This window comes from Coregonus lavaretus (assembly GCF_964263955.1).
Source record: "Coregonus lavaretus genome assembly, chromosome: 4".
In the NCBI taxonomy this organism is placed as follows: domain Eukaryota; kingdom Metazoa; phylum Chordata; class Actinopteri; order Salmoniformes; family Salmonidae; genus Coregonus; species Coregonus lavaretus.
In genome coordinates, this window is record NC_139991.1 from 47,337,389 (window position 1) to 47,359,186 (window position 21,798).

The 21,798-nt window shown below is 43.9% G+C and overlaps 1 protein-coding gene across 2 annotated transcripts in view; it reads right to left on the reverse strand.

Annotated features, from left to right (window-relative positions):
- Positions 1 to 1,502: 1,502 nt before the first annotated feature.
- The window catches only part of vav2 (vav 2 guanine nucleotide exchange factor), a 211,281-nt gene continuing 190,985 nt past the window's right edge, over positions 1,503 to 21,798 (reverse strand). Inside the window, exons 9-27 of one of the 2 annotated variants that reach the window (XM_084160943.1) lie at positions 20,589 to 20,688; positions 17,846 to 17,941; positions 13,737 to 13,805; positions 13,049 to 13,135; positions 11,921 to 12,006; positions 11,622 to 11,754; positions 10,228 to 10,337; positions 10,020 to 10,121; positions 8,696 to 8,784; positions 8,498 to 8,511; positions 8,268 to 8,289; positions 7,877 to 8,004; positions 7,674 to 7,745; positions 7,519 to 7,583; positions 7,017 to 7,133; positions 6,264 to 6,351; positions 6,014 to 6,155; positions 3,799 to 3,953; positions 1,503 to 3,498 (exon numbers count right to left, since the gene is read on the reverse strand). In XM_084160943.1, the coding sequence (XP_084017069.1) occupies positions 3,451 to 3,498; positions 3,799 to 3,953; positions 6,014 to 6,155; positions 6,264 to 6,351; positions 7,017 to 7,133; positions 7,519 to 7,583; positions 7,674 to 7,745; positions 7,877 to 8,004; positions 8,268 to 8,289; positions 8,498 to 8,511; positions 8,696 to 8,784; positions 10,020 to 10,121; positions 10,228 to 10,337; positions 11,622 to 11,754; positions 11,921 to 12,006; positions 13,049 to 13,135; positions 13,737 to 13,805; positions 17,846 to 17,941; positions 20,589 to 20,688 (1,723 nt within the window). In that variant the 3' untranslated portion in view covers positions 1,503 to 3,450. Of the gene's footprint in view, positions 3,499 to 3,798; positions 3,954 to 6,013; positions 6,156 to 6,263; positions 6,352 to 7,016; positions 7,134 to 7,518; positions 7,584 to 7,673; positions 7,746 to 7,876; positions 8,040 to 8,267; positions 8,290 to 8,497; positions 8,512 to 8,691; positions 8,785 to 10,019; positions 10,122 to 10,227; positions 10,338 to 11,621; positions 11,755 to 11,920; positions 12,007 to 13,048; positions 13,136 to 13,736; positions 13,806 to 17,845; positions 17,942 to 20,588; positions 20,689 to 21,798 lie in introns of both variants that reach the window. The other variant, XM_084160944.1, reaches the window with a different exon arrangement.

A 21,798-nucleotide genomic window follows, 5' to 3' on the forward strand; every position in this document is an offset into this window, starting at 1 on the left:
ATCCTGCCGATACAGTGTATAACCCGCCAGCTGTATGTTATTCATGTCATCGTTCATCGTTAACTCCTGAGTGGCGCAGTGGTCTAAGGCACTGCATCGCAGTGCTAACTGTGCCACTAGAGATCCTGGTTCGAATCCAGGCTCTGTCGCAGCCGGCCGCGACCGGGAGACTCATGGGCGGCGCACAATTGGCCCAGCGTTGTCCAGGGTAGGGGAGGGAATGGCCGGCAGGGATGTAGCTCAGTTGATAGAGCATGGTGTTTGCAACACCAGGGTTGTGGGTTTGATTCCCACGGGGGGCCAGTATAAAAAAAAAAATGTATTCACTAACTGTAAGTCGCTCTGGATAAGAGCGTCTGCTAAATGACTAAAATGTCAATGTAAATGTTCAGCCACGACTCGGTGAAACATAAGATATTACAGTTTTGAATGTCCCGTTGGTAGGATATTCGTGCCTGTAGTTCGTCCATTTTATTATCAAGCAATTGTAAGTTGGCCAATAGTATCGATTGCAAAGGCAGATTAGCCACTCGTTGCCGGCTCCTTAACAAGCACCCCGATCTCCTTCCGCAATATCTCATTTTCTTTCTACTGCGAATGACAGGGATGAGAGCCCTGTCGGGTGTCTGGAGCAAATCCCTCTCGTCCGACTCATAAAATAAAAATGATTTGTCCAGTTCAAGGTGAGTAATCGCTGTTCTGATGTCCAGAAGCTCTTTTCGGTCATAAGAGACGGTAGCAGCAACATTATGTACAAAATAAGTTACAAACAATGCGGAAAAAACACACAAAATAGCACGGTTGGTTAAGAGTCCATAAAACGGCAGCCATCCCCTCCGGCGCCATTATACACTTTGTTCCTGTTCACGCAATGGATGGAGAACCCCGCTGGCTAAATGGATGGGGACAGTATATCCGGAGACAGCCATGATTCCATAAAACAGAGTATGTTACGGTCCCTGATGTCTCTCGAAGGAGATCCTCGCCCTGAGCTCGTCTACTTTATTGTCCAGGGACTGAAGGTTAGAGAGTAATATCCTCGGAAGTGGTGGATGGTATGCAAGCCTCCTGAGTCTGACTAGGAGACCAGACCTTATTCATCTTCTCCGGCGACAGCGTCTTGGAGCAGCCGCCAGGATGAATAGAATTGCCTTGGGGAGTTCAAACAAAAGGATCCAATTCAGGAAAGTCACATTTCTGGTCGAAATTCTGGTGAGTGACCGCCAATCAAATATCCCAAAGTTATCTTCAGCTGTTGGTAATAATACAAGTAGCGTTCTGAGCAAATCATGTAAGAAATAACAACAGCAACCACAACATTAAGAAAAATACTGCAAAGTTGGCTAGGATATAGAAACAGGGTGACCATGTCCGTCGCCGCCATCTTGTTCACCTTACATTCGAAAATATTAGGTATTTTACATAGCTTTGTTAGAAGAAAGAACAATAAAAGATTAAGTAACTCATAAAACAATTCCATAAATAGAAACAGTAACATCAAATGTAGGCAAAAAGAGAAATATTTATTTCATGATAGACCTCATTTTGGAAATACTCATCCATTCAAAGAAAATGTACACAATTAAGTTATTTTTTGAGGATGTACTGACAGGAGTTGAAATATCTATAACCACATGCAATGAGTTTTCTCCACTACACAAACAGCGACTAAGTAGCCCCCAGTTAGCCAACATGTACTCCCCCCAAAGTCAACCCTTCCTATCCTAGGTGTCAGGAGTTATGTTTGGGAGTAGTGGGAATACACACAACATAGTCACATACGGTCAGAAACCTACAGTACTCTTTCCTCTTCCACCACATCAGTCTTAGTTTGTCAGCCAATGTCACTGTTTGAATCATCTGGTCAGTAGATTATTGTGGGTACTTGGGGTTGACAACTGATCTGAGATGTGATAGGAAACCAGAGAATATGGCAGCCATCTTTATCTCCAACGTCTGATTAAATGGATGTGGTCAGTTAATGATCCAGAAAGTGTATGACTGATTTCAATTAGTTTATATTGTGACATCATATAATTTTCAGGTAGGTCATCATAATGATGTTGACTTTTTGATTCTGAGTAATTCATGGAGCTGCCATATTACTTCACCAGACACCACAGCACCAAAAATAAAATTCTGAGAATTTTCAACATTTTCAACATCCTAAAATCCCAGGACCATGTGTCCATCTGTAAATAAGGCAAGGTACAAACAAACTGATAATAAAAATCTCTAGGTTAAAGTTCATGCGGACATTAATAAAAATACGTTGCATTTGGCTTTAAAATAATTATGGTTGGTCCAGTTTTTAGCAAGTAAAGTTTGGTCTTTTGCAAAATAAAACAAAATTAAACCAACAAAAACATTGAATACCAAGATAGATTTTCAGTGCATTAGGTGGGTGTTGGACTGACTTAAAATGTCCCTTTTTGCACCCTGTTGATTGTGAGGAGTACCAATAGACTTAAAGTGCTGAGACTGATGTGAACCTTCTATCTGTACACCCATTCTACCTGCCATTACACCCCACGGTGGGTCACTGTTTATTTGGCTGCGACAGAACAGTTCCCCAACTCCATTGCAATGCTTCTGAGGGCCACTATCTGTCTGTCTTCAGTTGAAAAGGGGGTTGAATTAATGAACAGAGGGTTAAGGACTGGAGCTGTGTCCCAAACGTCCCTTCCCTCTTCTTCTCCATCCATAGTCCACTCTGCAGTAGAGGTTGGATGGGTAGTGCTCTACTGTAAGCTGCCGATGGACCATGACTGACGAATCCTGTGAGCATTGACCACACTTCAAAGGCACCATAATGTTATAGTGGTCAGGGCAAGTGAGTGTGTCTGTGTGTGCAAGACAAACTAATCCTGTCGTTTCTCCTTCCAACTCTCCTGTAAGCCCTCAAGGCATCACCATGACAACTAAGGCAAAATCTTCCAGAAAAGAAACACAAATCTGTATTTTTCTTCATCTCCTTTTCTCTGCTGTGTTGCTAACATCAATATCACACAATAATCGTTAGGATCTCTGTTAAATAAATTATCTATATATTATATTACCCCCTCCCATAGACCTGCAACAAAGGAGGAGTCTATCCATGTAATAAAACTATAGGTTCCCTAGTCTCTGTACGTAGAGTATGTTGGGCCTCTCTCTGCAATGTTCCTCAGTTCATGTCAGCCCCCTCAGAACAACCAGAGGCAGACAGACTGGAATCCAGTTTTTCCTCACAGAGATCAAACAGGACAAGATCTTACAAAAAAACAACATAAGCAAAGCTAATGCATACGCGTAGGAAGAAAACCGGAATAGAAACATTGTTCACTGCAAAATCAGTATCCAGCAAAAAGTATTCCACATGGTGTTTCCCTGGAAACCAACTAGTCCTTTCTGAGGACTGTGGAGCGAGGTGTGATGTGATTGGATAGGAGCCATGGTGACATCAGAGCCTCACTGAACTCCTTCTTCGTCAACATATGTTGAAGGAAACCAGCCAATCTAAAATGTCAGACACACACAGCAATGAGATCAGAAACCTGTCAAAAATCACAAAATTGGGAAGAAAAAAGGGGTAAAAAGTACAAAAATAATCTAATACTGTAGCCTACAGAAAGGCTTCTAGATTTCATTGAGGCAAATGATAAATTAGGTATTAACATTGCAGACTTCACTTTTTGGTTACACTTTACATTACATTGCTCTCTTACCTGTGTAACTACACAGCAATTACTATTGCAACAACATTGTAATAACATGAATACCATATCTTAAGCCCCTGCTATATTGGTTCTCACTCACCCTGCCGTTGGCCTCTCCCTTCCACCAGCCCTGGTCTCCTCCGATCTTGCTGTAGATCTTAACAATATCCCCTTCTCTGAGTGACAGCTCCCTCATGTCCCGTGCTGCAAAGTTGTACCTGGCCACTGCTGTACTGACCACCCTCGGTGTGAACACTGGAACAATGACATCAGAGTCAGTGGGATAACAGTGCAGAGAGAGCAGACACATTGGTGTCCCACAGGTAACCTACAGATCCTGGGTGAGTGCAGAACATTTACAGACAGTAGTGGAGATTACGGTTGGAGGAGAGGATTGTGCATGAGGATTTGTAATTATTTTTTATTTGATTTCTTGTGTGTTTTTGTTCTACCTTGTGTTATGTTTTGTGCTACATTGACATTGATTACTGCATTGTTGGGTTTGGAGCTTTCAAGAAAGGCATTTCACTGTACTTGTGCACGTGACATTAAAAACTTGAAACTTAAGATGGGTTCTTTACCCCTTGACTCAGTTATGTAAGTTTTATATTCTAAAGAAATCAGTTAATTCAATGCTCTGCTCAATAATGGCACATCGATGACACCAAAAAATAAAGTCACACTCCTGTACGCCTTCAAGGCATCACTATGACGACTAAGGCAAATTCTTCCAGCAGAGAGACACAAACATGTATTTTTCTTCATCTCCTTTTCTCTGCTGTGTTGCTAATATCAATATCACACAATAATAATACATAATATGGCATTTAGCAGACGCTTTTATCCAAAGCGACTTACAGTCATGTGTGCATACATTTTTACGTATGGGTGGTCCCGGGGATCGAACCCACTACCCTGGCGTTACAAGCGCCATGCTCTACCAATTGAGCTACAGAGGACCACGCTGTAGCTCAATTATCTATACATAATATTACCCCCTCCCATAGACCTGCAACAAAGGAGGAGTCTATCCATGTAATAAAACTATAGGTTCCCCAGTTGCGCCTCTCTCTGCAAAGTTCTCTGCAGTTAATTCAATGCCCTTTCAATGATGGCACATCAATGAACAAAAAAAACAAAGAAAGAAAGTCGCACACTCTATATATGCTCCTATCAATGTAATGGGTGAAAAGCTCATGCTTTTACAGTGATGACACATGACAACAGAGATGAGAACCTTTGACAGCTACGAAAGAATAAGAAATGAAAAGGGGTGTGAGAGGAGAGGAGAGGTGGCTGGCTTGATAGAGGACAGAGGGAAGAAGAAGAAGAGCTGAAGAAAAGGAGGAGAGAGTACCTGACCAGAACGGAGCTGAGCTCTGAGAGGAGGAGAAGTTGAGACCCTGAGGACTGAGGAAGGAGAAGTTGTAGGAAGCACCAATGGCTGCTGAGACAGTCAGTGAAAGAGAGAAAAGGGAAAGAGGAGAAAAGAAAGAAAATAAAAGAAAAGCTCATTAGGGAGCCTGCAATGGCTGGCCAGAGACCAAGGTGGCCAACAATAAAATAGGGCTTTGTCCCCCATTGAAAAACGAGCCTAAATCAAGAGAAAAAAAACACTACTCCCATTCTATACCCATGCCTCACACACTGAAACACTAACCCTGACAAATGTCCAAACCGCCAGAGACGCTGAATCCTCTTGTTCTCTCCCCTAGAGCCCGCCCCTTCCAACCCCTCCAACCCACACACACAGATCAACAAGCCCATTGTCTCCATCCATTTCCACACGCTGACCAGAAAAATGGAGGGGGGGGGGAATGTGTTGTTGGTGCCAGTTGGGCTTGGCTGGAGAGGGAGCAAACAAAGGCAGATCAGTGTGGGAGTCTGGCCAGAGCAGAGAGCAGGGCCGAATCATTTATTATACATCTAATGATGGAGGGTGTTTAACAAAGCCCATTCAGCTGGCCAGCCACCCAGCTAGCCAGTCAGCCAGCCCAGGGCCTGAGACAGCTGCCAGCCCAGCCTTCCTCCCTCTCTCTCTGGCTGGCTGCATGGGTCAGGTGAGGTGGTGACTCTGGGAGGGACTGAGCCTTGCAGGGTGACTGGCCTGGCTGGGTGTCTCCTGTTCTGGGAGGAGAGGAGAGAGGCTGGAGGAGAAACAAACCAGCAGCCTGCCCCTCTCAGTTAACTCTGTGCCCATAGCCGTGCTGTGAAGACTCTGGATGAAGGCATGGATTGACTGAATAGGGATGTCTGCTATGTGTGCATCTGTGGTGTTGGCAGACAGAAGAGGAAGAGAGAGGAGGGAGTCTCACCAGGTATGGGCTCACCTGGAGAGCGGGTGCTGGCCCGTGATGCCGGCCCTCGTTCTCTAGATTTGTAGGGATAGCGTAATGTCGTGTCTAGCAGCTTGAAACTCTCCTTCAGTGAATGGGACTGATAGTACTCCACCAACTCCTGTCAGACAGAACACAAGAGAAAGAAACAACAGGGTCATTCATTGGCCATATAAGCATTACAAATAGTATGTGACATTATGTGACAGATTGATGAAAGTTCTCTTACCAGTAGACTCTCAAACTTCTTAGCCTCAGTGATGTGGATCCAGCTGTCTTTCTCAATGACTTTAATGTGCTTTACTTCATCATTGAACCTATTCGAGACAAAAGTACTGCAGTGACTACAGAAGAATCACAGGGGTGGGAGCTGACAGAGTGGGCATTAGAGGTTGACATGGTAACAGGACTACCGTGGGTCTTGCAGCTCCCGGTAGGAATGGGAGTGAAGTTCTGGGTTAGAAATATGTAATGTGTGGAGCTTTTTATTATTACTGTGTGTAAGCCTAATATAGTTTATTTAATAAAAATCTATACAAAATAAATGGTAATTTCCACCCTCCCCTTCTCCTCGCTCCAGTTGTAGCAAGTCACTCAGATGCACATGTCCACTGGGCATGGTCTAACTCACTCCAATGGCATCACAAACTGTATGATAACTTCCTGGTAATGCATTACATTTACATTTTAGTCATTTAGCAGACCCTCTTATCCATATACATTATTTTATTTTTTTCCCCCATACTGGCCCCCCGTGGGAATCGAACCCACAACCCTGGCGTTGCAAACGCCATGCTCTACCAATTGAGCTACACGGGACCTAATACACACAACAAAGATTCATTTAAATTTGAAGTAATTTGAATATGAATGTGGCTACCACTATAAAGTATGTGAAGGAATGGGGGTTTGTTAGTGTTACTGAGAAAGATACGTCTCCTGTGATTTTACTTTGCTAGGGTAAATTAGAGTAAACACTAACTTGATGCTGATGGCGAACCTCTCTGCCTCAGCAGTCCTCTCTCTGATCAGGTATGTTCCACTGCTGTGGGACTTCAACAGGTTGTCAGCCTGTGTCCGCTCCATGTTGCCAGCAAACCTGACGTGACGTTGAGGGGGAACACAGGTCACTGATGGACTTTAGAATATACATAGTAATACACTGTCCTAACATAGTAATACACTGTCCTAACATAGTAATACTGTGTCCTAACATAGTAATACGCTGTGCTAACATAGTAATACACTGTCCTAACATAGTAATACTGTGTCCTAACATAGTAATACGCTGTGCTAACATAGTAATACACTGTCCTAACATAGTAATATACTGTCCTAACATAGTAATACACTGTCCTGAAATAGTAATACCACAGTAATACAATTTATTTACTGCAGAGAAATGAGGAGAGGGGTACTTGCAAACTAGACTGAATATCACAACTTTTGAAATGTCTGATAGTATCCAAGGTGAAGGGTCGTACCATGGGTATCCATAGTAGTCTGTTTCCCTTGAGGACTGCCGGCTGGGGAAGGACTGGAACAACGGCTGTGGTGACAACCACAAAAACAGCATTAGAGATTTCATAAATAGAGTAGAATCATGAGTGAGTGAATGTGTATGTGAGGGGTCCTTTACCTTGGGGTCCAAACAAGGCTTTACACAGTTGTTAGGAAAGAAGCCACTCTTCTGGGTTTGGATAAGCTTTCCCTGGGAGAGAGAGACACTAGGTGTCGATATACAACAACTCTGTTGCTATGGCTGGATACAGGAGAACATTGTGCATGCTTATAAAGAATGTGTGTGTTAGTGGATAACCTATGGTCAGGGAGTGATTTTACCTCCCACCAGGTGGTGTCAGGCTCCCCCTTCAGGAGCTCGATGAAGTCGCCTGTCTGGAAGGAGAGTGGAGGCTTCCCTGGAGGAACAGGCGTCCCATGATAGTTCCTCACTGCCACCATCTTAGGGCCTGAAGCCAGGATAAAATGCATACAGTTAGATAAACTGAACACTCTTCACTTGGGCTATTAAGACTACACAGAATTCTCCATATAACATTTCCACAAGATGGCAGCAGAGAGCTGTAGCGCTACTCCACATTCCAGCCAACTTCAAGTTAGTTTGACAGCTTGAGAGCAATCTTTATCAAAGTCTACTGTACATTGTATGGATTGACTGACTAAAATTAATTACACTGTGCTATGTGATTTCCTGTATGAACAGAATTCCTACCTGATGGCAGTAGTCCAGGTTCCTGAAAAAGGAAGGACAAACACAACAACAGCGTCAAGATAAGGGAGCTCTAAGAGCTTATAGTATTATTGTTCTACACGACCAAACAGATTTATCAATCAGTTATCAATACAACAACAATATGATCATTCATTCATGAAACAATAGATTTCATTCTTCAAAAGGTGATAAATCTGAATGTTTAAGAAACGGGAGGGTGAAACACTCACTGTGTCAAGTGGATCTGAAAAAATGAGAGCGAGAGAGAGCAGGTGGTCAACTAAATGGTACAACTCACTAGTTATGCATGTTCCATAGAACCGTCTGTATCTAGGGAGACTTGTCAGTAACACTTCACATTAAGTTCCTCTTATATCTCTGATACCACTGTAATGAATAAGAGTTAAGCAAAGGGAGGAGAAACCTACTTATTTTACAGGTGGTGATGCACTCCAGGCACTCTTTGTGAGCTCCAGTCCCACAGCGGGAACAGTAGTATCCCTGGTAGAAGATCCCCCTGGGAGAGAGAGAGAGTGAGATACACAGATTAGGGGGGGTGGGGGGTGGCGGGGGTCACAGGTGAGGAGGAGACTGACACTGAAAAGCCAATAACACACAGGATCATTCCTAACCCTGACCAGTTAGGACGTCTTTATCTAAACACTACTCTAAATAGAATAAAAAAACATGCACCATATGTGATTCTATGCTATTACTTTCCTAGTATACACTGTTCTTCCAAAAGCTACAGGTTTGATTCCTGTGTGGCCACACACTGTGCATTTGTGTTAACCGATTGTCGCTTTGAATAAAAGCCTCGGCTAAATAGACATGAATTCAATGTTCTGAGACTACATCCACCGTAAGCGGCCCACTCTTTTTTAGGTCACACAATAAAGTGGATTACTTCCTACACTATTTAAAAATACAGTGTATACACTGCCATGTCCAATAGCCAACACCATACATCACAGGCTAATACACTTGGGCTACTGATGCAATTATACAGCTAGCAGCTAGTGGTAGCAGCACACTGGTCCCTTCCACAACACTGGGAGGGAATTTAGGTCAGCGCCACTACTATGTTGTTTTTGTGCCAATACATTGCATCGAGTATAGAGTGTAGACAGCCACTATAACAGAGGTCAGGAGTGGTAGTGGCACGCTTCACAGTGTAGTTCTAGAGCTGCACTCACATTGTCAACCTATACGCAGTCCTACTGTAATGGCTGGCGTTGGAAAAGTGTACGTGCATGTTCTAGCTGTCAGTCAAATCAAACAGACGCAAACCTGTGTCCCCTCACATTGACTCTGTACCGGTACCCCCTGTATATAGCCTCCCTACTGTTATTTTATTTTACTGCTGCTCTTTAATTATTTTTATTTTATCTATTTTATCTATCTACTATCTATTTTCTACTTAACACTTATTTTTCTTAAAACTGCATTGTTGGTTAAGGGCTTGTAAGTAAGCATTTCACTGTAAGGTCTACACCTGTTGTATTCGGCGCATGTGGCAAATACAATTTCATTTGATTTGATTTGATTGGTCATTCAGGGAGTTTAGAGGGGCTGGCAGCCTCAAAAGACTGCATATCACATTAAGTGCGTAGCATCAGTATGTACCACTGATATCCCATTGAAAAACAGTGATGTCTTCCGTCAACAAAGCGCATGATAATGCCACGCGAACGATCTGATGTAGGTGTACAGGTACATAGGAGGAGCCCTGCGGTTTTTTCCAAGTCTCACCTCAGCAGCATCTTGCAGGCTCGGCAGTTGGTGTCCTTCTCAAACGTGTGCATCTGGAAGTTGTGCTGATTGGCCGTGGCTTTCTCCGGCTTGATGTTTGACCTTTAGGATTGGAGGAAACATACATGGCTAGTTTGAAATGGATCTGATTCGTTTAAAAGATCTACTGTGCTGTATACTGCTACAGTAGGCCTACTACTGTACTCACATGGCCATCTCAAACTGCTCCATCCATTTCCTCTTGGTGTCCTCTGTTTTACAGAAGAACTGGAAACCCTGCTTCCCTTGCAGGTGGATCAGGTAGAAGCCATAGGACCACTGCAGAGAAAGAGGGAATGAGGAAGGGATGGTGGAAAGAAAGAAACAGAGGCATAGATGGAGAGAGTGGTGAGGGCAGTGGTAGAAAAAGTACCCAGTGGTCATACTTGAGTAAAAGTTAAGATACCTTAATAGAAAATGATGCAAGTAAAAGTAAAAGTCACCCAGTAAAATACTACTTGAGTAAAAGTCTAAAAGTATTTGGTTTTAAATACACTTAAGTATCAAAAGTAAAAGTATAAATCATTTCAAATTCCTTATATTAAGCAAATCAGATGGCACCATTTTTTTAGTTTTTTTTTAATTTATGGAAGCCAAGGGGCACAATCCAACACTCAGACATAATTTACAAACAAAGTATTTGTGTTTAGTCCGCCAGAGGCTGTAGGGATGACGTGGAATTTTCTCTTGATAAGTGTGTTAATTAAACCATTTTCCTGTCCTGCTAAGCATTCAAAATGTAACGAGTACATTTGGATGTCAGGGAAAATGTATGGAGTATAAAGTACATTATTTCCTTTAGCAATGTAGTGAAGTAAAAGTAAAAGTTGTCAAAAATATAAATAGTAAAGTACAGATACTCCAAAAAACGACTTAGGTAGTACTTTAAAGTATTTTTACTTAAGTACTTTACACCACTGGGTGGGGGACAGACAATTGGGAGGGTTGTAACAACTACACCTAGACAATGATGTATACTAATAAAATGTACTTTTTATAACCTACACATTCCCTTTGGAGCTAACCAAGAGATACTGTTCATGCTTGGCAATGCATCTGACAAAAGCATAAGAGAATCACATAGCCAGTGGGTACACATGCAATCATGGCATGACCCAACACCACACACACACAGTGGCTGCAATGAGAAGATGAGTTAAGGGTTGCTTCAGCTTACCATTTTTCCACTCGACTGGTACGCATGCAAAGAGAAACACACCAGAGAAGACCCAGTTACACATGCACACGACCACACATGCAGATTCAAAATATTCAAAAGAATGGTTAGATTGGTGGAAAATGTGCACAGCAGTATTGTAAATGACATACATTGCATTTACATGTTCTTCAGAGCATAGGCTTGCACAATGCATGCAGATCTGACACTTTAATGCATTACACATGAGCTCACTTATCTGAAATTACCATCACCGCAATTCTACCTCAAGGACACATTTGTAAACTTTGGGATATTGCAAAACCTAGGCTGATTGTGTCCCTTCAGCAGGGTGTTGAGGGAAATTGTGCGTCCCCTGTTTTAAAGTGCTCAATACTGCTGCCTACCTTCTTCATGTCCCTGTTGTTCATGGGGTCGTCAGACATTTTGTATGACTGCAGCTCAATGATCTCCTTCAATTCATAGCAGTAGCCTTTCCGCTTGCACACTATGACTACTTTATCAAACAGGAATATGTACCTTGGGAAAATAACCGTAAAACACCAGTTAGAGCTCTGAACACATGTATTCTCCATTACTAAATCTGGTTCTCTCTTAATTCAAGTACCATACATTCAGTAAGTACCATACATTCAGTAAGTACCATACATTCAGGCATCTCACATAGTGAAGCTTGACTACTCACCGGTCCTGCTTTGTTCGGTTGACTATGGAGGAAACCTTGAGCTCTCCATCTATCTTTGGTCTGCCATACTCCTCCAGTTTGACCTGCTGCTTAGGTCACATACACATGCCAGTGTTAATCTAATGCTGTACATCTCTGGTTTCCCCAGTGATCAATAAGAGTGGTAGTATAAACAGTAAGTATGGATGAGAGCAACACACTGTTGTCTACTTTACTTAGTGTTATTAATTATTATAATAATATGCCATTTAGCAGACACTTTTATCCAAAGCGATTTACAGTCATGTGTGCATACATTTTTACGTATGGGTGGTCCCGGGGATCGAACCCACTACCCTGGCGGTACAAGCGCCATGCTCTACCAATTGAGCTACAGAGGACCACATTATTCATCTAACCTGGTTAAATCTCATTGAATTAAGTTTGGCATCGCCCAAGGCACTGAACTGACTTATGATATATTAAACATCAAGATGTCCAAATGGGAAATGTGAGAGTCATTTTAATCTGCTATCATAACATTATGACATTCATGAGTCTTTCACCTCTGACCGTATGACCCCCTTCAGCATGTGTCATTAGATCCGACAGTTATATCTTACCCGGGATACAATGGGCATACACACGTACAGACAAAACAGGCAGCATATCTAAAATAGCAGCCTGTGGTTGTCTGTCTCTAAGGCTTCATCTAAAACACATATTAAGGCCATTAAAAGCCAGCTGCTGTTAGACTAAACGCTGCCTTGTGCGACAAACTTTAGTTTGGGATTCGTGGAGACTTAAAAAGCCTGTCTGCTCACGCTCTGGAAGAATAAATGATTTATTAGAGACATGATACTTGCAGATGAGTGGGACAGGTAGAAGCGAGGGATGAGGTAAGCAGAGGGAGGAGAGAGAAAGAGAGAGAGAGAGAGAGAGAGAGAGAGAGAGAGAGAGAGAGAGAGAGAGAGAGAGAGAGAAATGTTCCAGGCTGACACCGAGAGAGAAGTTGAGGAACGTTTTGGGGCCAGAGGGATGGGTAATTGATGCTCAATAAATCTCAAAAGGGTCAAAATTCCTTATTGATGAAACATCAGTGCTGATTGTAGAAAAGTACTGTCATTTACAGCAATCAGAGTTACTTACAAGGTTTTCGATGGAGTTTTGGAATTCACTAATCTTCTTCAAGGTTTCATTGTCTCTCTTCACTTCGTTGATGTACATAGCCAGGTCCTTCAGAGACAGAGATGCATTGTTTTTACACCAGTACATCTGAACGACATCTATTATATCTTGACCGAGTTAAAGCTACAATATAACTTTTCGCTATGCTCCCAAGCATTCTTCTGAATTAATTGAAAAATTTAATTGATGATCATATCGTTAATGTGCCGTCGCAACCTTCGCTCTCTCTCTCCCGCTACTCTCTCCTCTTCAATCCTATCATCTCTTCCCTCTGCTAAATCCTCAACCCTCCTCTCCTCCCTTTCTGCAATCTTTTGACTCTATGTCCCCTATCCTCCCGGCCGGCTCGGTCCTCCCCTCCTACTCCGTGGCTTGACGACTCATTGCGAGCTCACAGAAGAGGGCTCCGGGCAGCCGAGCGGAAATGGAGGAAAACTAGACTCCCTGCGGACCTGTCATCTTTTCACTCCCTCCTCTCTACATTCTCTTCCTCTGTTTCTGCTGCTAAAGCCACTACAATATAACTTTTCGCTATGCTCCCAAGCATTCTTCTGAATTAATTGAAAATTTTAATTGATGATCATATCCGGAATAACCTCAAACGCGCACACGCACGCACACACACACACGCACACACACACACACACACCTGCATGGCCTCCAACGCCTCCTTGAGCTGCTGTCTCTCAGGTCGGTCAGTTGAATGACTCACCAGCTCCTGTAAGAGAATGTTACATTCCATTAGTGGAGCACACTATACACCACACACTCCACAAAACATTGACATAACTCAGTATGACAGCCACACACCGAGGAGAGCAACAGATCAACTCCCTGTAAGTTACACTCATGTAACTTGTATGAACTCTCACTAAACATCATCACCTCAAAATGAGTTTTTCTGCATAAACACAGTTAATCCTTTATAAGAAAATCTGTGCGTTTAAAAAAAAAGATGGATGCTGCTGCAAACAATGAGTTAGGCCAGTACACATCTATTCTCTCTGCCTCTCAGAGGTACTACACTAGTGGAACATATGTGCATCTAGACCATGTGAAATGTAAATGTAATGTGATCTTACAACTGACACATTCAGGTGGACTTTATGCTTCTGCAGTTCTGAGGAGCGTGGGGAGATGAGAGTGATGGTGTAGGATGAGTGTGTTGGTGAGTTGAGGCCTGCTGGCTGCTTCATTGAAGACAGAATGATTTGCTACAGTATACAGTATATTATAAGCTGTGTACTGTGTAATTCTGACAAAGACCAGATATGTCTTCATCACAGTGGAATCTGCAACACCCAGATCATGAAGTAAAGATGCTAAGGCTTACACACACACACATGCGCACAAACATACAGGCACACACACAGCCTATCAGTTGAACGCCCTGGGGCCACGGCATAATAATCCTTACAACAAATCTATGGGAAGCAGTGAAATGGGCTGCATGTAATACGATTACAGCATGGCTGATTTGAACACAGTTTCTCTTCTCTTGATGTCCTGCAGGCCAATAGAGTATATTCCTAGAAAACATTGAACCGCTGTAGTTTACAACAATTATAATTTCTAAAGTGGAAGTTGGGAGAGTTATATTTGAGTGTTTCAGTGAAACGTAAGTGAGGGAGGCCCCGTTCTCTCGCTTTCCCAGATGTTTAGTTAATTTCATTCCGATCTCCTTTGCATTATTGTAGCCTTTTCTGTAGCCTGTCAACTATGTGTCTGTCTATCCCTGTTCTCTCCTCTCTGCACAGGCCATACAAACGCTTCACACCGCATGGCTGCTGCCACTCTAATCTGGTGGTCCCTGCGCGCACGATCCATGTGGAGTTCCAGGTCTCCGGCAGCCTCTGGAACTGCCGTTCTACGGCCAACAAGGCAGAGTTCATCTCAGCCTATGCTACCCTCCAGTCCCTCGACTTCTTGGCGCTGACGGAAACATGGATTACCACAGAAAACACTGCTACTTCTACTGCTCTTTCCTCGTCTGATCATGTGTTCTCGCATACCCCGAGAGCATCTGGTCAGCACGGCGGTGGCACAGGAATCCTCATCTCTCCCAAGTGGACATTCTCTCTTTTCCCCCACCCATCTCCTCATTTGAATTCCATGCTGTCACAGTCACTAGCCCATTCAAGCTTAACATCCTTATCATTTATCGCCCTCCAGGTTCCCTTGGAGAGTTCATCAATGAGCTTGACGCCTTGATAAGTTCATTTCCTGAGGATGGCTCACCCCTCACAGTTCTGGGTGACTTTAACCTCCCTACGTCTGCCTTTGACTATTTTTTCTCTGCCTCCTTCTTTCCACTCCTTTCCTCTTTTGACCTCACCCTCTCACAGTCCCCCCCTACTCACAAGGCAGGCAATACGCTTGACCTCATCTTTACTAGATTCTGTTCTTCTACTAATCTCACTGCAACTCCCCTCCAAGTCTCTGACCACTACTTTGTATTCTTTTCTCTCTCGCACTCCTCCAACACTACTCACTCTGCCCCTACTCAGACGGTAATGTGCCGTCGCAACCTTCGCTCTCTCTCTCCCGCTACTCTCTCCTCTTCAATCCTATCATCTCTTCCCTCTGCTAAATCCTCAACCCTCCTCTCCTCCCTTTCTGCATCTTTTGACTCTCTATGTCCCCTATCCTCCCGGCCGGCTCGGTCCTCCCCTCCTACTCCGTGGCTTGACGACTCATTGCGAGCTCACAGAAATGGAGGAAAACTAGACTCCCTGCGGACCTGTCATTTTTTCACTCCCTCCTCTCTACATTCTCTTCCTCTGTTTCTGCTGCTAAAGCCACTTTCTACCACTCTAAATTTCAAGCCTCTGCCTCTAACCCTAGGAAGCTCTTTGCCACCTTCTCCTCCCTACTGAATCCTCCTCCTCCTCCCTCCTCCCTCTCTGTGGATGACTTCGTCAACCATTTTGAAAAGAAGGTTGACGACATCCGATCCTCATTTATTAAGTCAAATGACACCGCTGGTCCTGCTCACACTGCCCTGACTTCTTTCTCCCCTCTCTCTCCAGATGAAATCTTGGGACTTGTGATGGAATCTGTCTCCGCACCATGTGCTATCACCACTGGTGTCCCCCAGGGCTCAGTTCTAGGCCCTCTCCTATTCTCTCTATACACAAGTCACTTGGCTCTGTCATATCCTCACATGGTCTCTCCTATCATTGCTACGCAGACGACACACAATTAATTTTCTCCTTTCCCCCTTCTGATAACCAGGTGGCGAATCGCATCTCTGCATGTCTGGCAGACATATCAGTGTGGATGTCGGATCACCACCTCAAGCTGAACCTCGGCAAAACGGAGCTGCTCTTCCTCCCGGGGAAGGACTGCCCGCTCCATGATCTCGCCATCACGGTTGACAACTCCATTGTGTCCTCCTCCCAGAGTGCAAAGAACCTTGGCGTGACCCTGGACAACACCCTGTCGTTCTCCGCTAACATCAAAGCGGTGACCCGATCCTGCAGGTTCATGCTCTACAACATTCGCTGAGTACGACCCTATCTTTCACAGAAAGTGGCACAGGTCCTAATACAGGCACTTGTCATCTCCCGTCTGGATTACTGCAACTCGCTGTTGGGCTCCCTGCCTGTGCCATTAAACCCCTACAACTTATCCAGAACGCTGCAGCCCGTCTGGTGTTCAACCTTCCCATGTTCTCTCATGTCACCCCGCTCCTCCGCACACTCCACTGGCTTCCAGTTGAGGCTCGCATCTACTACAAGACCATGGTGCTTGCCTACGGAGCTGTGAGGGGAACGGCACCTCCTTACCTTCAGGCTCTGATCCTACACCCAAACGAGGGCACTACGTTCATCCACCTCTGGCCTGCTAGCCCCCCTACCTCTACGGAAGCTCAGTTCCCGCTCAAAGCTATTCGCTGCTCTGGCACCCCAATGGTGGAACAAGCTCCCCCACGACGCCAGGACAGCGGAGTCACTGACCACCTTCCGGAGACACTTGAAACCCTACCTCTTTAAGGAATACCAGGAATAGTATAAAAGTAATCTTTCTACCCCCCCCCCCCCCCAACCCCCCATAAAAAAAAAGTGGTTGTCCCACTGGCTATCATAAGTTGAATGCACCAATTTGTAAGTCGCTCTGGATAAGAGCGTCTGCTAAATGACGTAAATGTAAACGTAAATGTAAATTCAGCCAGTCAGTCAGTCAGCCTGAGATGAAAAACCACTCACTGCAGTCCCCCCATCATCACCTGCCATGCACTCTGCTCACCTCTACTCTCTCCATACCCACGTCACCAACTAACCCCACCTCATTCATTATTGAGCTGACTAGTTAATGAATTATGTTTTGAATCAGGCAGTCTGGCCAGCTTGTTTTTACTCACATGACTACTAAGGGAGAGTTCCTGGAACAAGGCTCCATTGGGTCTCTGTGTGTACTGGAGTGGCCACATTGTTTGCTAGTTTAATCCATGTGAGTGGGCATAGGGACCCAGGGGCAAAGGACCTTGTAGAGGAGTGGGATTAGGGGGAAACAGAGGGACACCAAGATGTGTACTGAGTGGGCCTACGAGTGAGATTCACCCTTAAAACACCTAGCATATTCAACAGCCATACCAAGAAAATCTCATGATGTTCAATATTATTGTCTTGAAGAATGTCCCTTTTTTGTGAAGAGTGATGGTACTGAGGATTAATGTGAATGTGTCACATTATTGCCATTGACATTAATGCCTAAGGGTTAGCACAAGTTGTATTGTAGGTTTGTAATGCGCCTTACCTTAAGTAGGAGGTGATACTTGAGAACCCTCTGCATGGGCACTACCAGCAGGTCCTGGAGCTTGAACTTGCCCTCTTGCACCTTCATAGTGCACTCCTACAACAACAACAAAAACAGTACATTACTACAACAGCAGCCAAAGTGTACAAATTCTGATACAAAAGTGTCATTTCAAACTATCACTACAACACATTCCTACAGTAGTGCCTTCCAACAACAGTATCAACAGCTTATTAATTCAAGTTATCAAATCCCTGTGTGTCCCTACCCCTTAGTCAACAACTACACCAGGCCATTCATACTGATATGGATATTCCTCCACTGTATGAGTAATAAAGAACACATTCATCCCTCTCTCTGAATAATAGCCATAACAATGTCCTTGTTACTGTTAAGAAAAACAACGAGCCATACAGCTGCATTGTAATGCATTGAGAGTCAGACCATGACCCATCATAACCCAGTAGATGATGAATTCTATTCTCTGCTCTACATAAAGAGATTATTCACTGTGATTATCAGGCCTGATGTCTCTCTCTCTCCTGAAGGGATAACTCTGATCCTTATCCAATTTAAAAGCCACATTGTTGTGTATGTGTGTGTGTGTGTGTGTGTGTGTGCACATGCACGTGTGTGTGAGAACACTCCGAGAGTTTGCATGAGCAGGAAGAAACCACTACAATGTACCCAATTCCAAAGCCCTCCTTCTATGAGTCAGATAGCAAGGTCATAATCAACTCCCAGACCCAATCTCAGGCCTCCTATCCTGCACACTAATCCCCCTTCATCACAGAGCTAGTCTTCTCCTATCATCAGTAACTACCCTTTCTCTATCATCACTTCTGACTTGGCTTGGGTCTAGTTTGCTACAGAGAAGTTACTATGTCCCTAACACAGACAGAGTTCTCTATGTCCTCTCTCTGATGCTCCCTAGGCCTTCCAGCCAGGGGGGTTTAACATCCTGTAATATGTGTATTAACTGTAATATGTGTGTTTAGGGCTGACCGGGAAGTACATGTACCTCAGTGACGGAGGGCAGTTGGAGACCGTAGAGTACTGTTCTGTAGACCTCTGCTCCTTACAGTTAAGAGTGTTTCACTGTGTTAGGACATCCCCAGGCATCTCTACTGGGACCTAGGGACCTGTCTTCTACTTACAGTGCATTCGGAAAGTATTCAGACCCCTTGAATTTTTCCACATTTTGTTACGTTTCAGCCTTATTCTAAAATGAATTAAAACATTTTTTTCTTATCAATCTACACACAATACCCCATAATGACAAAGAAAAAACTGGTTTTTAGACTTTTTTGCTAATAAAAATATGTATATTAAGACCCTTTACTCAGTACTTTGTTGAAGCACCTTTGTCAGCGATTACAGCCTCGAGTCTTCTTAGGTATGACGCCACAAGCTTGACACACCTGTATTTGGGGAGTTTCTCCCATTCTTCTCTGCAGATCCTCTCAAGCTCTGTCAGGTTGGATGGGGAGCGTCGCTGCACAACTATTTTCAGGTCTCTCCAGAGATGTTAGATCGGGCCACTCAAGGACATTCAGAGACTTGTCCCGAAGCCACTCCTGCGTGGTCTTGGCTGTGTGCTTAGGGCCATTGTCCTGTTGGAAGGTGAACCTTCGCCCCAGTCTGAGGTCCTGAGCGCTCTGGAGCAGGTTTTCATCAAGGATCTCTCTGTAATTTGCTCCGTTCATATTTCCCTCGTTCCTGACTAGTCTCCCAGTCCCAGCCGCTGAAAAACATCCCCACAGCATGATGCTGCCACCACCATGCTTCACCGTAGGGATGGTGCCAGGTTTCATCCAGACGTGACGCTAGTCATTCAGGCCAAAAAATTCAATGTTGGTTTCATCAGACCAGAGAATTTTGTTTCTCATGGTCTGAGAGTCCTTTAGGTGCCTTTTGGCAAACTCCAAGCGGGCTGTCATGTGCCTTTTACTGAGGAGTGGCTTCCGTCTGTCTGGAGTGCTGCAGAGATGGTTGTCCTTCTGAAAGTTTCTCCCATCTGTCAGAGTGACCATCGGGTTCTTGGTCACCTCCCTGACCAAGGCCCTTCTCCCCCGATTGCTCAGTTTGGCCGGGCGGCCAGCTCTAGGAAGAGTCTTGGTGGTTCCAAACTTCTTCCATTTAAGAATGATTGAGGCCACTGTGTTCTTGGGGACCTTCAATAATGCAGACATTTTTTGGTACCCTTCCCCAGATCTGTGCCTCGACACAATCCTGTCTCGGAGCTCTACAGACAATTCCTTCTACCGCATGGCTTGGTTTTTGCTCTGACATGCACTGTCAACTGTGGGACCTTATATAGACAGGTGTGTGCCTTTCCAAATCATGTCCAATCAATTGAATTTACCACAGGTGGACTCCAATCAAGTTGTAGAAACATCAAGGATGATCAATGGAAACAGGATGCACCTGAGCTCAATTTTGAGTTTCATAGCAAAGGGTTTGAATACTTATGTAAATAAGTTATTTCTGTTTTTTATTTTTTATAAATGTCCCAACATTTCTAAAAACCTGTTTTCGATTTGTCATTATTGTGTATTGTGTGTAGATTGATGAGGGAAAACAATTATTTAATCCATTTTAGAATAAGGCTGTAACGTAACAAAATGTGGAAAAAGGGATCTGAATACTTCCGAATGCACTGTATACTAACTTTGCGCCAATGTTGAGCAGATGCCAGATGGGTGGTAACGGAGGGGGAGGTGTGTGTGTGTGGTTACTGTACCTCTACTTTCATTTTGACGTCCTCACGCGTGGCGATGAGCTCATCCAGTATCTTCTGGGCAGTCTCCATGTGGCTGCAGTACTGGCCGTAGATCAACAATCTGTATATCAACACATTACATCACTGTATTATTACTAACATACACTGAGTGTACAAACCATTAGGAACACCTGCTCTTTCCATGACATAGACTGACCAGGTGAATCAAGGTGAAAGCTATGATCCCTTAATCGATGTCACCTGTTAGTGTAGATGAAGGGGAGGAGACAGGTTAAACAAGGATTTTTAAGCCTTGAGACAATTGAGACATGGATTGTGTATGTGTGCCATTCAGAGGGTGAATGGGCAAGACAAAAGATGTAAGTACTTTTGAACAGGGTATGGTAGTAGGTGCCAGGCGCACCGGTTTGTGTCAAGAACTGCAACGCTGCTGGGTTTTTCACGCTAAACAGTTTCCCGTGTGTATCAAGAATGGTCCACCACCCAAAGGACATCCAGCCAACTTAACACAACTGTGGGAAGTATTGGAGTCAACATGGGCCAGCATCTCTGTGGAACGCTTTCGACACCTTGTAGTCCATGCCCTGACGAATTGAGGCTGTTCTGAGGGCAAAAGGGGTGGAACTCAATATTAGGAAGGCATTCTTAATGTTTTGTACACTCAGTGTATATTCTATTATAGGGTTCCTGCAAAGGGTACACAATATCAACACAGTTCATCATATAGCAATATGCTGTTGACTCGTAGGACCAGTTCATTACCCAATAACCCATTGGGTGATTGACACTAAGGAGGAGTAAGCCATACTAATAGCATTAGATTAAACATAATTACAACAGTATTAAACAGTTCAGTGGGTGACCCATTTACCACCATAGGGGGCAGATGTAAAATGAACATATTAATAGATTTCATATGGGCATATCTTTTTTTTCATATGGGCAATATTTTGAAGAATGCACACCTCTACCCAATAAGTCATAATCATAGTATAATCACAGTACACTAATGAAAGATAGTGATTATAATAGATTGCTTTGAAGAGTTCTCATAGGCAGAAAGCCAGTTAATTTGGGCCAGTAAGGACATGAAGGGCACATTCACAACAGGCCCCTGACACAGATCACTTCATCTTGGAACTAGTTGAAAGTTATCTTGACTAGAGGATGGCACCACGCGTGGCACAGATTCCTCTCTCTTATTTTTCAA